Source organism: Canis lupus, chromosome 3 (genome assembly GCF_003254725.2).
Source record: "Canis lupus dingo isolate Sandy chromosome 3, ASM325472v2, whole genome shotgun sequence".
Classification (NCBI taxonomy): Eukaryota; Metazoa; Chordata; class Mammalia; order Carnivora; family Canidae; genus Canis; species Canis lupus.
The window spans coordinates 61056486-61074450 of record NC_064245.1 but is presented as its reverse complement, the minus strand read 5'-3'; the positions used below and the strand labels follow the sequence as shown (position 1 = coordinate 61074450).

The 17965-nt window shown below is 52.9% G+C and overlaps 1 protein-coding gene across 7 annotated transcripts in view; it reads left to right on the top strand.

The window, feature by feature from the left end:
* RGS12 (regulator of G protein signaling 12) overlaps positions 1 to 17965 on the top strand; it is a 119624-nt gene that overhangs the window by 49909 nt on the left and 51750 nt on the right. For all 7 annotated transcript variants that reach the window (XM_025437842.3, XM_025437840.3, XM_025437841.3 and 4 more), the window contains exon 4: positions 17865 to 17886. In XM_025437842.3, coding sequence (XP_025293627.1) covers positions 17865 to 17886 — 22 coding nt within the window. The remainder of the gene's footprint in view (positions 1 to 17864; positions 17887 to 17965) is intronic.

Below are 17965 nucleotides of genomic sequence, written 5' to 3'. Positions count from 1 at the left end.
ATGCAAAGGACCGAGTAGCCAAGATATCCTTGAGGAAGAATAGGTAGGAGGAATTCTGCTATTCGCTATCAAAACTTGCTACAACATGAGAACAATTCAGGACTGTGTAGGTGTCGGTACATGGATGGACAGACAGACAGTGGACTCAACGAGCATGCATAAAAATAGACGCATTGCCTACATAATTGGGCTGTGTGCAGAACAGGGTTGAGTGTGGTCTTTTCAGTGGTGCCGGGGTAGAGAGATCCATGTGAGAAAAAGGAAGTCCATTCTCCCCATGCCGTACAAACAACTAAATCCAGCTGTGTTGTAGATGTAATGTGAAGGGCGGCACAGGAGAGTCACCAGAGGGTAATGAAGGCACATAGCCTCGTGGTGTTGGGGCGAAGAAAACATTACCCAACAGAGAGCTTGAACCATAAAGGCAAAGGCTGATGCCCCAACTGGGTGAATGTTAGGACCCTTCATTTGTGCAAATGCACCATTGCTAGAATACGGGGTGGGGGCATTGGTGGTGGTGGCCCCCAAGGTCCATCCATCTGAGGATGCCTACCAGAAAGTGGGCATGAGACTCAGATGGAGATTTTATGAAAGATGACACCTCAATGACACATCCAGCCACATTCGTCATCAGGAAGGTACTGTTACTACAGTGGTGAGGCCCGTATGCAGAGCCAGCTGGAATGAAGACCACAGTGTGGAATGTTGGTGTGGCTGGGAAGCAGCCCTGACCCCTCTGAACCCCTGGGGCGAGGGTGACATTATCTACTGCATGTGGAGGTACATGGGCCCTGCAATCTGGAGCTCTGTTCCCTCAAAGCAGACGGCACGTATGCAGGAATTCGAAACAGCACAGTCCTGGTTTGCTGAAGCCGAAGCAACCTGTCTGTCCACCCACCCTGGGAAGGAGTCTCTAGGGGTCTCCACCCAGTGTCGCCGTGGGAGGCTGTTGGCCACAAAGAATGAGAAGTGGTTTGCTGTGGTCCTTCCAGCAGAGAGGGCCGAGCAGTGAGTGGGGGTGGGGTGTGGCGAGGGCAGGCCGGTGGGGGCTCCTCTCCTTAGCTGTTCTGACCAGCCTGCCGGGAAGGCTTGCAGGGCATAGAATGGGTGAGACTGCAGGCATGTCAGGGTATGAGTGCGGGGAGATGGACAGTGTGGGAAAGGTGCTTGTCCAGCACAGTGGTGACAGCTGTCATGGGCGGGGATTAGAAATGCCCTGTGAGAGACACCTGGGTGGCTCAGTGGTTGAGCATCTGCCTTTGGCTCAGCTCAACATCCCAGGGTCCTGGGATCGAATCCCACATTGGGCTCCCCGAAGGGAGCTTGCTTCTCCCACTGTCTAGTCTCTGCCTCTCATGAATAAACAAATAAAATCTTAAAAAAAAAAAATGGGAATGGCCCATGAGTCCCAGGGCATAGGTGATTGGAGAAAGGTGGCCTCAGGACCTCTGGTTCCTCTGATTGGGCACAGGCATGGTGGGAAAGCTCCTGGACTGAGCTGGTGGGTGCCTGGTGCTTGGCCGGGGCCCAGGGAGAGGGTCGAGGGTCCCTGGGGTGAAGAAAGAAGGACCTAGGGATGCTGGTGGGAGGCATCTGGTACTGGGGACCTCCTGCATGGAGGCATGGCAGGCGTTGGCACATTTGTGGTAGGGTGATGGCAGTGGGGGAACTGGCCACATTTGTGGCCAGAGATGGGCTGCCGTGAGAATGTTCACGTGGAACCCTTGATGCAAGGGGCCAGCACGTGAAGATGTGGGGGACAGAAGGGAGGGCAGGCCAGGCTGAGACCTTGGGTCTTACTCCAAGTGTGAGGGAGGCTTTGGGATGCTGAGGGAGAGAGGGAGAGAGTGACGTTCCGTGTCGAGTACAGAGTGCAGTAGTGTGTGTTTCATTGCCAGGGAGTGGGGCTGTGTGGGGAATGTCCTATGGTGGCACGCAGGGTGGTACAGGAGGGATGGGGCCCAAATCTTGCCTGCGGCACCTGGAAGCCACTGTTTGAGCTCTGCAGATGCACTCCCTGCCTTTAGGAGTTCCCAGGGCATTGAGAGGCACAGAGGAAGCTCTTAGGTTTCTAAATGACCAGGAGGGACCACCACCCATCAGACTGGAGAATGTGAGGGTGGGAGAGAAGCAGCTGGGAGAGCCAGCAGGAGCCCTGGGGGCTGGAGTCCACGAGAGGGGTTGGGGGGCTGGGACTGGGCAGAAAGGTGGTGGTTAGGGCCAGAGTCTACACATGGTGGCCTTCAGGCCAAGGCTTGTCCTGTGAATAAAGTTTTATTGGCACACAGAGCATTCGCATGTATGTGCTGCTGTCACAGTGGCAGGGTTGGGTGGTCCGGCAGTGACCCATACACCTGGAAGTGCTTCTTCTCAGCCCTCCTCAGAGCAAGCTTGCTGTACCCTAGAGCCACCTGCCTGACCTTGCTGCAGCCTTGGGAGTGGGAGAGAACCTGGCCGCTCTGTAGACTGTGGCCTTCAGCCCCTACTCGTGGCCTGAGATCCCATCCCTCTCTAAATGGGCTGTCCCATGAGTGCTAGCCCCCCCGCCCCCCGCCTGCCCTGCTGCCCCTGGAGCCTCTCTGGTTGTAACTAGCATACCACGGGGAGCTCCCCATTGTTCCTTCTGGCTCTCACTGTGCCCTGGCCCCCTCCATGGAGCCCTCCCTGTGCCTGGTGGTCTAGAGCCCTCCCCACCCAGGAGGTTGGCTGGGGGACCCCCCTGCCACTCCAGGTGTATTTAGCAGGGACTGGCAGTTCAGGGCCTGGACGGCAGGGGGCGCTAAGGCCATACATTTCATCCCAACCTGTGTAGACTTCCCTTTGGCGGGGATAAGGGGATGGCACCTGCCCCTGAGATTGGGCTGCTCCCTGTGTTCATCTTCCTCTGCCACGCTGGAACCTTCAGTAGAGTGTGTATGTTCCAGAAGGCCTGGGAGTTCCTGACGAGTCCAGGGCATTAAGGGGAAGGTGCTCCCCGCTCCAAGACTGGCATGGGACTGGGGGCAGGAGCCCATGAGAGAGAGGCACCTGGGAAGGCAGGAGGCTGCTGCCATGGGTCCAGAATACAAGAGAGGCTCCTTGGTTGGCTCCTTTACCAGGATTTTCCAGGTGACGACAGAGGATTCTCTGCCTGGCTTGCTGGTGTTCCTGCGGGGATGCCCTCTGTTCCCCTCTCATCTGTGAGCTTTGGCTGAACCCTCCCCTGGCATGCTCCCTGAGCTGCTCTGCCCTGGGGCCCCACAGGACCTCTGCTGCCATTCCCAGGTGCTTGTACTGGACAGGACAGACTCCTGGGCAGGCCTACTTCCTGTTTCAGCTTCTGGGGCCAGAGCACCCCACCAAAGGCCCCTAGCTCCTCAGTTGGTTTGCACCAACACTGGTAGTGAGCTTCTCACTGCCCCTCTGGGCAGCTCACTGCTGAGGCCAAGCCTGTGCAGCACCACACAGCACCCCTGCCAGGCTTTTCTTCTTGTACCCAAACCCACACTTGGTTTTATTAGGGGCTGGTCTTTATGGGCCCAGGTCTGAACTCAGCCCTGACTGGCCCTGAGCTGGCACCCATCAGGATAGGGAGGATACAGTGGTGAGTGTTTGGTGTCAGAATGTCTGGACACTTGCTCTCAGAAGCTGCTGGAACTCTTGGACACTTGGGCAGCCTGGGAATCCCTTCTTCCCCCAAAGGTGAGCCGGGCTCCAGGAGCTGAGGGCACCATTTGGCACAGGGGGGGTTGCCGCCAGGTTCTTGCCCCTGTCCCTTCCCTCTCCTCACCCTACACAGCAGGGAAGGGCACGCTGACAGCAAGAGGGGAGACATAGCCCCAAAGGGACACAAGGACTCTGAGAGACAGTGGCGCCAAGAGCCAGATAGGCATGTGGAGCCTGGTAGGGGTAGGCTGCTGTTTGCGCCCCATGTGACAAACCACAGACAAGATGAGATTGTACTTCCTTTGCTAGGCAGTGGGCTTTTCTGTCTGATACGATTACAATGAAAACAGACTAGAGGGCAGCCTGGGTGGCTCAGTGGTTTAGCGCTGCCTTCAGTCCAGGGCCTGATCCTGGAGACCCGGGATCGAGTCCCACATCGAGCTCCCTGCGTGGAGACTGCTTCTCCCTCTGCCTGAGGCCTGAGTCTCTGCCTCTCTCTCTCTCACTCTCTCTCATGAATAAATAAATAAAATCTTAAAAAAAAAGAAAAAAGAAAAGAAAAGAAGAAAACAGACTTGGCACCTGAGCAGTAGTATAGCCGGCATGGGACCCAGGTGCCGGGTTTTCTAGAGGTCCACGTCAGAGGTCCCACGCTGTGCCCCGTGGGCATGGCCCACCCATCCTACGTTCTGCTTCTATGCTCTTGCCACCTGGTCCAGAGCCTGGCAGACCTTTGGGACTGGAGGCCCACTGTGCTCTCCCCAAACCTACAGGTTAGTACAGGCCCCTTGGAAATCAGTGCAGAAAATATCCAGATCACAGAGTCACACAGCTGTGACCACCTGTGAAAACCTGCCAGAGTGTTTCCTCTGAAGATGGGTTTACGTGCATGCATGTGTGTATATGATTGCTTGCGTATGCATGCAAGCTGGAGGGTGAAGTTGGGCGGGGGAACATGGGTGTCAGGGTTGGGTAAAGGAGGGTGGCATGTGTCCCATTTGTTTGCCCACGGCCTGGCCAGATCCTATTTCCACCTTGCCAGTCTGCGGTTGATACCACACGATGCTCTGGGTGCTGCTTCTCTCTCTTCACGGCTGCCTAGGGGGAAGGAGATGGGCTTGCTGGCTTTGTCTGTCAGACTTAATGTATTCCTGGGAAAGGTGACTTGTTCGTGTCCCCAGGGAGCCTTTTTGTAAGTGGCAGCCCCCCCACCTTCCTTCATCCTGCTGACTGTCCTGTTTGGGAAAGATGAATCCTGGAGAACAGGCAGGGTGGGTGGGCCATGGTACCTAAAGATGAGGCCCTAGAGAGGGCAGGGTCTCTAGGCTCCCCCAGGCCTGGCCAGTCAACCATGGGAACCCTGGAAGCCCAGGAGGCTTGGAAGGAGCTCTCTGGGCTGAGGCTCATTACATCACCCCCACTCATCACAGGGAGCAGGGGGAAGGTGGGGCTGCCTGGCACATCCCTGCCCACCTCCTGGGGGCCCAGGCTGTAGGCCTCTCTCACCAGGACCCAGCCTTCCATGCAGCCTTCCCTGCATCTCCCAGCTTGTCCCCCAGCCTTGGGCCATGCTCTCCCCCCAGGCCCTCCCTCATGTGCTCCCCCCCATCATCTCCCATGTGCCAGGCCAGGTACTCCCTGTGTTCAATGGTAGTGTGGATGGTCATGGCAGCTTTTGCCCCTTCCTTGCTCTTACGTTGAGGTCAGTTCATACTTCCATTGTGTGTGGACCTCAAGAAAAGCAGTCTGAAGAAGCTTGAGCCTATGTCCATTTTTTGTCTATAAGATTTTCACCTTTTAGGCAGGCATTGTACAATTTCCGCATTCAACACAGTCCTGTGCCCTGTGTGGCACATTCCCTTCACTGAATGCTCACGTTGGGAGTGCTTCTGTTTCTCCCACAGAAAAGCAAAAGTCAGGACAGGCTCAGCATGGTCAGTGCAGTCGGCTGATGGCCTGACCCCCAAAGCTGAGGGCCATCATCCCAGCCTCTTGACCCTATGAGCATTGCATTGACAGCCCTGGACATGATACTCCCCAAGGTCTGCGGCAACCTAACCCTCCACGGGGGAGCTGAGCACTGGGGCCCATGAAGATAAGACATTTATGCTGTAGTGTGGAGAAGCACTTTGGGGTGAGCAATTTGCCCTTGGGTCTCCAGAAAGTTAACAGGTAAATTTAGGGTTCTATAACAGGTAATACCTGGGTTTTAGAATCAGTTTCCTATTTCTTTTCTACTTCCTCCACACGGCAGGATCTGCGGTGGTTCCCTCACTTTCAGGTTGTATCAGGCATCAGAAGACAGACAAGCAAATCATGGAGCAGAGATAGATGCGTGAGACGGGTTTTAGGAACACGGCCGATTCCGCAGGTTGGCACCACATAGACTCGTGCATATGGAGGCTTATAATAGAATCGTCAGCAACTGTAATTAAGGCTGTGAACTGCGCCACGCTGCTAAAAAAACAAATTCTCTGCAGCTGTTGTACTGACTGAGCATTACCCCTATCAGCTGAAGTTTTATTTTTCTGATTTGGTAGAGGAAATACTTGAAAAATGATCTCACAGCGTGACTTATGTAAACGGCCTTTTTTTTTTTTTTATATGAGACAATTGAGATAGAGTCTGAATCCCTGGCAAACCACAGTTTCCTGCAGTGTCCTGTTGCCATGGGTTACGAAGGGAGCGGAATGGAACTTCATCTGAAATGTCTTTAAACTTCCCTGACAAGCACAGGCATGCTGCCGCGTCAAGTGCTGTAGTGTAGGTCTGCGCGCCTGGTGTGGGTCGGAAGGGTTCTTGTCTTAAGATGAATTTGGGAAAAGGGCTGTCAAAGGAGACGCACATTTTAAATGATCAGCAGGTAAGGTATTCCAAATGTTTCTTGTCACTTAACAGATTTTTTTTGTAAGAAAACTTGGCATCTCAGTTACCGCATTATTTTTAGGTTGTTCGGTGAATGGTAGATTTTAGATGTAAACTTTGAAAGCACCTCTTGTGTCTGCATCCCGGAACTGAAAAGAGTTGTCTGGAGATACATGGCCGGCTGTGGGACCGCAGGTCCTCTGAGCGAGGCTGGGGACTAGGGCCAGCCCGGCTCCCAGCTGCTTGGGGTCTACAAGCCCACCCTACAGGGAGCATCAGGGCTGTTCTCATCTCTACTATAGTAACTCTGACTGATTTCAAAGTGAGCCAAGTGCATGAAATGTTAGATTTCTACTGGATTTTAAAAATCTATTGTACTCTTTAAATTACCATTTTATATCTAATATTTTAAAACATAATGAGTTGATTCTGCTTCCTACCCATACAAAGGGAACTCCTGAAAATCATATTTAGTGATTGATTATTATCCGAGCTTTTATAAGTTGAATTTGCCATGAAAATTTTTACCAAAGGCTTCAGATTAAAAAATTATGTTTATTTTCCTCTTGTGGCTGTGCTGTGTTGACCTAAAGGTGAAAGTAAATTATTAACAGAAGATTGTCACTAATTACAGGGTATGATTTTAAATCCATTCTTCCCTGAGAGTTGTTTCATCTTGATATTTTCCTAATATCTAGCTGGAGCCTCTGTGGAGAGCTGCAGAAGGGCCAGTTCACAAATGCCTGGTTCGGAAGTATGGCAGAGGAGAGGGAGCTGTCTCCTTCCTTTTCAGTGGAAAATAGGAAGAGGTCACTTGGATAGGTCAGGAACTATCCTTATGTTGTAAGTGCAGATTTTAATGTATTTTTAAAATATTTAGTGTGTAGCTTGAAAAGCCCGAGTACTCCTGAAGCCTACTTGAGAGGGTAGAGGCTTTGATGTTGACCGGCATGCCTGCTGCTTGGCTGCCTCTGGCTGCCTTGGTGCAAGAGGGACTGTGTGTTCCTGTATACCCCATTCCTCGTCCTGGATGGAAAAGTGAATTACGGAAATATTGTGTCCTCAAGGGACCGATTAACTGGTTAGGTATTTGTCCATAAACGTAGATTGCGTTTTCATTTCAGTGCTATACAAAGGCAAGTGTTAGAAAATGTTTCTTTTATTCTGAGTAAAAAAAAAAAAAGGTCACTAAAAATCTGCCTTTGTACATGCCTGTATAGATGATTTGGATCCCTTTTGAAATTTTTGCAAATGCTCAAACTGGCAAATATGTTGTTGGCATGAGTGTGTTAAAGTCTGATTGTATAGTTGTATTAAGCAGTGGTAAATGAGCAGCTGCCTCCCCTCTGGGGTCGAGGGTGGTGCTGGAAGGTCGTGGGACGAGTGTAGGTACTGCGTGCAGCTCTGCCTGGCTCCAGGGGGGTCCATGGGAAAGGGGGCAGGAAGAGGGTCCTGGTGGAGGCCTCACCCTGCAGGCACAGGTGCAAGGGGAGTAAAAGTCAGGGGCCGTGTGGGAAGGCTGGCTCTGCATCTCTCTGGCTCTGCCATCCTAGGGGAGTGCTTCTCCCTCTGAGCCTCTAGTTGTTGGTCTGTAAGTGGGGATGCCCTGGGAGGGCCGCCATCTGCAGTGTGTATGTGTGTATGTGTGCATACACATGTGTGTGTGTGTGTGCACACTCAGTGGATGCTGTGCTTCATGAAAGGCTGTGTTTCTTGTAAGCGTCTTTCATCTTGGGGCAGAGAGCTCTTCTGCCTTCATTGGAGCGCTTTCCCACAGTCATTTCAGGAGCACAAAGGGTAGCCAGTGGCTGCCGACCCAGAAAACACATGAGGCTTTCACTGGCCAAATGAAAAGATCCCAGTTTCTCCATCTTTTCAGAAGTGAAGTTGAGCAGAAGTAGACTTTGAGCATGCATATATGCCCCTCTGTCAAAACAAAGCGGGCCATCATCCTTGAGCCACATGAGGATGGGTGTGAGCTGCAGAGGCTGGTGGGGTGCGGTGTGAGGAGACACAAAAAGCCGTAGCCTAAAAGGAATATGAATTGTCACAAGAGGGAAGCTTCAGCGAGCCTCATGAATGGACCCCTCACCCTGCTGCTGCGGCGGCACCTGGTGGGCTGGGTGTCCAGGAGGAGGTGTGCCATCCCCAGGGGCCCAGGGCTGCTGCAGCGGGGTGGTACCTGCCCCCCACCTGCCTCCCACCGTCTTGCTCGGGTGCCCGCCAGGCCAGCGCCTCCCCAGGCAGGGCTGCCCTCAGAGGTCAGCCGCTCCTAGGCTCTGTCCTTCCCTTCCCGGTCAGAAAGTACACATCCTGCTGAGCGGCACGCCTGGCAGACGTGTGGCATTCGGGGGCTTGGAGCGCCTCTTGTGTCATGGATGCCTTCTGAGGTCTGTCTGCCTGGGCAGCTGTGTTCAGGCTGCTAGAGTATGAGGGAAAAAAATTTCCAGAGACCAAGGGGCTTTCACCTCTTCGTGCACTGGGGCTCTGGGTAGGATTTGAAAATAAGAAGGACTTCACTGGGAGGACACAGTCAAGTGTTCGGTCCTAGGCAGCACGGAGCCTGTCCCACCTTGGGCCTCGGGGTATGAGCGGTGGGAGCAGCCATGCTCGGGGCTCCCACGCCAGCACCGGTGCCTGGTCGGGGTGTGCAGAGGGTGTGCAGCGGGCATTCAGGTCCCGCAGAAAGGCCTGGAGAGGCTGGAGGAAGACAGAGCAGTGACGGCGAGGAGGGTCAGCCCAGGCTTGGGGAAGAAGGCAGAGCGGTCACGCAGGCAGGGCTGGAGCCTTGATGAACTCAGCTCTTGTCACAGGGCGGATAGCGGGGTTTAGGTGTCCCGGGGGTGGCCGAGCGGGTCCCTGGGGCCGTGTGGGCTGCCCGGCTGCCAGGCTGGCTGTGGGACGGGAGCGAGCGTGTCAGGCGTGCCCTTCTGTGGGCTGACGTGTCAGGCCGCCTCCCGCCCGGCTGGCTCCCAACCTTAGGATGAGCTGGGTGGGCTGCTCGAAATTCTTTTGCATTTGACTGAGTTTCTCCTTTTTTAGCTCAGATGAACCGACTTCTGTTCACTGCCTGTGTCTGCCATCAGCCTGTCCCTCTCATGGGGCTCCCACAGTCCCGGGGAGAGCCAGGTGGAGGGCCACGGGCCCGTGTCCGGTGGGCTGGCCTCTGCCCAGGGCTGGCCCTGTGTGGCTGGCTGTGAGCCAGTCGGTGCGTACTTTGCCCCAGATCTCTTTCCACCCTACAACTGGTGGGGGAGGGGCCTTGGTCTGTCAGGGTGATCGCGTTTATGCCATTGAATGCACTGGTTGCACAGATTCCTCTCCCACTTTCTGGGGCTCTGACTCTGGCTATACAAGAAGACCTCCTAGTGTGTGTGAAGGGGACTTCACCTCTGTTTGCCTGTCTTCCCCTTTCCTTCAATAAGTGCTGGGCCACCGTGCCCTGGCAGCCTTCCTTCAGCGATGATGGCCCTGTCTTCTGCACCTCCCTGTGGCGTGACCTACATGCAGGCTCCTTTCCCCCTGACCCTGTGGGGGTTGCCCAGCGCCCTGTCCCTTTTCACCCTCCATCCTGGAATGACTCATCTGTCCGTGCTTATTTATCATCCTCTCATGAAAGAAAAACCAGATTTCCTAAAACAGCATTTGTTTGGGTGTCCTAGAGTTTGACCAACCATCCTGGGGGCCCCCTCCCCTCAGATCCCTCTACCTGGCTTCTCTGCTCCATGTGCCTCCCAGCTGTCATGTAGAGGCTGCCCTTGCCAGCCTGCCTCTTGCATCAGGGACCCTGGCTTCCGACCCGGCAGCAGGTCCATGTCCACTCCCAGCTCCCTCTGGATGTGCAGGAGGCAGGTGGGGACTAGTGACCAAGTCAGACTTGGGCTTCTCCCTGGGGTTCCCCTGCCCCTCGCCCAAGCCATCCCTGGAGCCCCTGTCAGCAGGCCCATGGACTCGGCATTCCAGACCTGTCCCTCTGCATTCTCCCTTCCACACCCCCACCCTGCTCTCTTGCCTGCAGCCCTGGGGGCTGCTCATCAGCCTGTCTTCATCGACACCCCAAGGGGACAGCCTCATTTGCCCTTCTCTGTGCCATGCTCCCCTGTGACACCTGACTTGCCCAGGCAGCAGGGATCTGACAATTTTGGATTCATCCTCAGCCCCCAGCATGAGCACCTGGGAGTGGAGCTGCCCATTTTGGATATGTGGCTTTGTCACATGCAGCCCACGTGTGCAGGACACATTGACGCGTAGAAGCAATCTCAGCTGAATCTCCTGAGGCTCTGCCTGACCCTGAAGGTGGAGGCCACACCCCAGGACCCACAGGGCAACAGCTGGAGCGAGCCCAGGGGCTGCCGGGAGCTGATGGAGCCGGCCTGGGAGGATGGAGGGCTCCAGCTTGCGGCTCAACTCCAGCTTGTGGGTGGAGGTTTTAAAACCACCAACACACCTTGGCCTTTATGAGAAAGTGCATCCCTGGGGTTGGGCTTCAACTTCACACAAGAGTGGGGCTTGGATTCGGCCTCTGCATGTCCCTGCATGTCTGTTTCCTTCAGGAGGAGCTCCTCTGCAACAGTGTCCGTCTGAGAGCTAGATGTAGGGCCGCGGCCCACATAGAGCCTCCTAGGCAGGCCATGCTTACCTCCACTTTGCTAGCAGTTCAGTGCTGTCCTGTTGGGGTGTTAAGTCATGGGTGTCCTCCCAGACCTTCTGTGTCTTTCTGAAACTTGGAACAGCTGGTGAGAAAAAGGGATTTGTGGTCTTTACATCAAGGTCAGAGGATTTTGGGGTGCAATCAGGTGTTCACACTGAATACTTAGCATTAGTGTGGAGCCTGTGTGCTGCTCATCAGGGTGTTTTCAGAATTTGCTCTTGGGCTTCACCATGTACATGATGGGATGTTCACTCTTGAGTTCTTGAGAAAAAGCTGTCATTGTGGGTTTGGCCTGATTGGGTCTCTTCTGATTTTATTGAAGAATGAAGAAGTCTTTGGGATACACACCTTAGAGAGAGAGGCCAGGTCCGATTCTGAGCTCCTGGGGCTCTGCCTGCATCTGCTTGAAGGCCCTCAATTGCCCCGTCCCCTCTCCCCCTCGGGCTGAGTGCACTGTGGTGTGCTGTGTTGTGCTATGATGGCTCTACCCTCACCCATGTCCCATTTGTCACTGTGTGGCACAGAACACGCCTGGAGCGCCTTCACCCTATGTCATTCACCCCATGTCTTCCCTATTTCCTGGAACACAGAAATCCTTTGTTATGAACATCATAGTTTGAACCTTAGGAATAGGTGCCCCTTCCCTGCCTCCCTGTGAGCTGTACATCCAGCTGTCTTTTTGTCTTTACCTGTTGGAAAGCAGTAGTATGGAGGGTGTGTGTGCTTGTGACTTATACTCGTGAACATGGAGAGATCTGGGGGTGGGATCAAACACGGTGGCCTCCCAGTGTGGGGATGGGCACCGAGCACAGCCCCCTCACCAGGCTCTCTGGGAGGTCTATGGGACGTCACTCCTGGGCCCCGCCGCCAAGGGACCTGGGAACTGACCTGTGAGGGCAGACATCAGAGTGTGTGGTTGGACTCACCTCAGGGGCCTGGCAAGGAAGGCTTAAGGTGTAGCTGAAGCCACAGCCAGGTAGGTGGGCTGGCCAGGTGGGGCTGTAGAGGGAGTGGGGGGGCAGGAGGTGCTCTAAGCTGAAGGCACAAGGAGGGGCTGGGTCCTCTCCACAGAGGCTCTCAGAGTCCTGGGACGACACCACACAGGGGGAGATGGGGTCACATCAGGACCTCATGCACATGATGTGCGGACCCACATGCACACCCATGTGCAACTCTGAAGCTAGGCTTGAGCACAGCACGAACCATGGCAAGTATTTAGTATTTTCCTTTCACAATTTTCTATCCATCTTACTTCTTGGTTGACAAATGTGGCTCGGGGCCACTGAATTGATTTGAAAGCTCCTTAGGGGGTTGTGGCTGGGTGTGAAGACCCCTGGGCCCACAGAGCCCGAGTCAGGGCACACCGCCCAACAGGCCCCAACATGAGCCCGCTTTCTTCTGTACTCAGTCCAGCGAGGAGTCACTTAAAACTGAAATGATCAAGTTTTCATTTTATATATTTATTAGAATGAGAGAGAGAGGGAGAGAGAGAGAGAACAGGGGTGCATGAGCAGGCAGAAGGAAAGGGAGAAGCAGACACCTCACTGAGCAGGGACCCCAATGCAGGGCTTGATCCCAGGACCTTTGGATCCTGACCTGAGCCAAAGGCAGACGTCCAACCAACTGAGCCACCCAGGCTTTCCAATGATCGAGTTTTTAAAAAGTCAAATAAATATATATTAGATACAAATAGGATTGTTAAATTCTTTTTTTTTTTTAATTTTATTTATCCATTCATGAGAAATCCACAGAGAGAGGCAGAGACACAGGCAGAGGGAGAAGCAGGCTCCTCAGAGGGAGCCCGATGAGGGATTCGATCCTAGACCCCGGGATCATGATCTGAGCCAAATGCAGATGCTCAAACACTGAGTCACCCAGGTGTCCAAGGATTGCTAAATTCTTAAGGTTTTCCATCATTTGGGTTATTTATCTTCTCTTTGTATTCAGAATATTTGATGCATTTGGGCAACTTGCAACCTTTGGTCTTTTATTTAGGACTCAGATATGACTGATTAATACTTTTTATGTCCAAAATAGGAAATTTTGTCAGTGGCTCAAAATTGAAAATTGACATTTTTATATATTATTATATATCAAAGTAATTTGACAACAGTATAGTTTAGTACTTTTCTCTTGTCTAAAGTTACAAGCAGGATCAGCCTTGATAGAGGCTAGATTTGTCATGTAGTTCCCTTTATATTAGTGATCTTAAACTCACTCCATTAATTCAAGATAAAATATCCATGGAACGTGTGGTCCAGATTTCCTGCTGGGAATAGATCCGATTTCCACTGAATTGTCAGGTTTAAGAGGCTGACCCAAGAAATGGAGATTGTTTGGACTTAAATTGCATATCTAAAATACTTTGTAAAAAAAAAAAATAAATAAAATAAAATAAAATACTTTGTAAGTTTCTTCCAAATAAATACATTTATGTTAGTGTAAATCTTAGTCCGGCAGGCCTGTTATAGAACACTTTAGAGCTGTTTCCTTATGGTACATGTTTAAATTGTGAGTGCAGAGAAATGCTAACTTCACTGGCAGCTTGTTTTGCGGTTCTGCTTAAGTGTAACACGTAGATGTGGGAACGTGGAAGAGCCCACAAGTACAGACTAATGAAAACGAATTTTTTTTTTTTAATTTTATTTATTCATGAGAGACAGAGAGGGAGAGGCAGAGACACAGGCAGAGGGAGAAGCAGGCTCCATGCAGGGAGCCCGATGTGGGACTCGATCCCGGGTCTCCAGGATCGCGCCCTGGACTAAAGGCAGGCACTAAACTGCTGAGCCACCCAGGGATCCCCCTGTGAAAATGAATTATTGATGTAGATTGTCCTAGGTCTGAGAATAAACATTGGGGATGTTAAGTTTTAATTCATAAAAATGTTTATGGTGGTCCAGTGGTCTCAGTGTGCTGAGACATTGCGAATGCCTGATTTTAAGCAACATTGAGCAGCAGATGCCCCTCTGTGGGGATGCTCTATGGGAAGTATTTGTGGGAGTTTCTGAAGCTTTGCCATTTTGGACACCAGCACCCCCGCCCCGTCAGCCAGGCTGTGCTAAAAAAAAAAAAATGCAAACCAGGCTTTGAAAGGGTAACTTGGGTCAGAATCAGACATGCCATTGATCCCGAGGCAAATAGAAACGATTTGGGGATTCTCTGTCTTTTCTACCTCCCTGTTGTTGGCAGGTTGTCTGCCCGCCCCTCCTCATTGTCCCCTTTACCTGCCCCCCCTGCCCCCAGCACTGAGCACTGGCCACCAGTAAAGCCTGTTGTGCCCTGTGCTCCCCACAGGCACCTCCCTGGCTCCTTCCTGCCAGCGCCATGGGCAGATCACTTCACCTCTCTAGGCCTTATCTCCTCCTGAAGTGAAGCCCCCTGATCCGTACTCCTCACCTGCTGCCACGTCCATCTCAGGGCCTAAGGAGTTGGGGTGCTGGGCAGGGATCGGCTGATGTAATGGCCTGGCTCTGCCACTCCCCGGTGTGTGCTGGTAAAGTAAAATAAATATTGGACAGAAAAAAAGAAGAGTTAGGTTAATGGTGATTATACATTATTTATTTGCAAATTAAATAATCTGGTCAGGAATAGTATAGTCATCATCCATTTCTCTGAAAATATGTGAACTTGGAAGAGGATAGTGGTTTTGTATCCAGGGATATATGTATATATTTTTTAAAGATTTCGTTTATTTATTTGAGAGAGAGTGAGAGAGCATCAGCAGGACAGGGGTGGAAGGAGAGGGTAAAGCTGACTCCCTGCTGAGCAGGGAGCCTAATGTGGGGCTGGATCCCAGGACCCTGAGATCATGACCTGAGCCAAAACTAAGAGTCAGACACTGCACTCACTAGCCACCCAGGTGCCCTGAACTTTCCTTAGCATTTTAGGCTTGAGAAATGTTCTCTGTACACACCCTCCCAAGCTGGGGGAAGGGAAGGAAATGCACATTTGAAGCTGTGGCTCAGAGATGTTGAGTTGTTCCTGGAACGTGGTGCACAAAGGAGGCCCGAGGACTGTGGAGTGCCTCTCCTGGAGGGTGTGCGTGAGGGGTGCCCGGGGGTGGCCTGTGGGCTGTGAGCTCTGGCACCAGCAGGATAGCTCTCCTTTCTGAAAGAGTTCACCTGGCATCCAGGCCTTGCACCTCTCCACCCTCAGCTCACTCCCAGCCGTCCTTGTCTCCGAGCTGCTGCCAGTGTGACCGTTTCAGGGATGGCTTCCAGTTCCCAGACTCTCTTCAGCAGCCTCCCTCTGCCAGCCTCTACCGGGTGTCTTATTGAAGTGTGGTTCGTTGTCAGACGCCTCATGGAGGGTGTGTTTCACGGCTGCCACTTTACTACTTCTCCTCCGTATCACAGCTTCTATGGACGATTTCAGAGCCATGTGGCATTCCATATCAGAACTTTCCAGTGCCCAAGGCTCTATTAGTTGTAGTTTCTGCTGGCTGTTTCTCCTGGTGGGCTTTTTTCCCGGGTTTGGGGGCCTTTTGGAATTGTAAGCACTTACTTGGATGGTCTCACTTTTTGGAACTCCTGCAGGCGTCAGTTGGGCTGCTTCTCTCCCAGAGGAATTAGGGAGTGGGCATCTTTGTCCAGGTTTCCCAGGGTGTGTGGGGCTGTGCCCTACACCTGATGCCCAGCCCAGCCCCTGGGTCCCCCCAGCGGCAACTTTGGTGGTTTGGGAGCAGCAATATATTAAAAGCATGTTTGTCTTTGTCCTGTCTTCACAATTTTTCTATAAATCTAAAACTGTTCTAAAAAAGTATACTTTTTTTTTTTTAAGATTTTATTTATTTATTCATGAGAGACACAGAGAGAGAGGCAGAGACATAGGCAGAGGGAGAAGCAGGCTCCATGCAGAGAGCCCAATGCGGGACTCAATCCCGGGACTCCAGGATCATGCCCTGGGCCGAATGCAGGCGCTAAACTGCTGAGCCACCCAGGGACCCCTTAAAGTATACTTTTTAAAAAAGCATGTTTGTTGAGCTTTACCTGGATCTGTTGGCACTGCACCTAAGGCCCCCTAGCCTAGAGTCTGGCAGTGTCCTGCCCGCCTCGTCCATGCGGCTCCCCCTGCTGCCACTCTACTGCACCCCACTCTCGCTCCCACCTCCGTCCTGGACCATGGGTCTTGGTTCATTCTGGGGATGGGTGTAGAGCTTTGTAGTGCATCTGTTCCATCTGCTAAAGTCTGAGAATGTAGTTTTCATTGTGATCATAACATGAAATTGACCATGGCCTTCATATTTATGAAGTTTGCATTTTATGATTTATTTCTCAGATATTATTGACAGTATTTCTGATTTTGTGTGTGGCCTTCCTTGTGGATTTTCTTCTCATAATCAATCTCAAGGGAATAACATGCCTCTGATACTACTGAATTTATAACATGATTGTAGGAGATTGACCGTAATGTACGTGTCAGCCTTGGAAGGAGCCCACCCCATGCTTCTGTAATGAAGGCCAGACCCTTGGTTGGTGAGGGCTGATGGCCCAGGGCTAGCTCAGATCCAAGTCCCAAGAGGTGAGGGGCTCAGAATGGGAGAGGTCCCCCATCTTCCATGTAGGCTGGGAGGTGAGATTTAGGGAGGCCTGGTGCTAGGAACAGGCTGTCAGCTGTGCCTGTGAGAAGCCCTTCCTCATATCCTGCACACTGGTCTCACTTATCTCAGCAGAGAGGATACGGGTGCATGTCTTTTTCTCCACCAGAGTCCCAGGGATTCCATAGTCCAGGCCTGAGCCCAAGGGGAGCTTTGGTGACCACTGAGGAGCGCATAGCTGCGAGGTTTGGTCCTGTGCATAGTGAAGGCCAGCGGGCTGCCAGGGGAGGCCCATCGCCAGTGTCCCAGCACCTGTGCCTTGGGGGCCTGGCCTGCATGCTGTGCTGGGGGCTCCGGCCTCTACTGTGACCAGGACGTGCGTGCGGTGAGATTGCAAGGTGTCCCCTGTGGGCTCCTGCATCCCTTGTTCGAGGGCTCTTTCCTCAGCTGCCCCTCCCCTCCCCCCACTTCCCTACTGGCCTGCGCAGTGCCTGCAAGGAGTCTTCCTCAGATGGGCCTTTTGTTACTCTGGCCAGCTGTCATTCCAGGGCCTCCCTCACAGCCTCCTGCTTCCTACTGGCCTGTTCTCTTCCACAACTTGTTCACTCTTGCCCTGGAGCCTTGGAGCCAGCTGCCCTCCTCTGCTCCCATCCCACACTCTCCAGGCTCCCACCTGGTGGGCAGGCTGCAGGACGGACCCCTGCTGTGCTGGCAGCAGCACCTGAGCACCTGTCACCACACATGGGGATGGGGGGGGTTGGGGGTCCCACTCAGGGAGGTGATAGAGTGGCCTAGCGCAGTGTGGGCACTGAGTGGGGCACCACTGAATGTAGGGCACGGGGGCGGGGCCGCCATTCCCCCCCCCCCCCATGCTGCCCACACTGATGTGGGTTCCTAAGCCACTTTCTTCAAGGTGTCCTTCATGGTGTCAAGCGTGCTGGGATTTGATCTCTTCAGAGGAGAGTGGTGATGACTTGCGCAGAGCCCTGTGGCCCTGGCCCGCCCGGCCTGGGCGGGGTTCACTCAGGAAGTGGGAGCGGGCACTCGGCTCACCGGCTCACCAAGGTGTCCGCACGTCCTCGGTCACCGTGCTCACACTGTGGACCTGCTGGTTCCTGACTTGTCATGAGGCTTAATTAACTCATGTCTCTCTCTCTTTTCTTTCAGTCTGCAACTGTGTCTGATGGCGGTAAGTCCCCATTTCTGATGTATATTTTTATTATTTTTAATGAAGTGTTCAAATTGTGAATGTGTATTTGCCACCGATC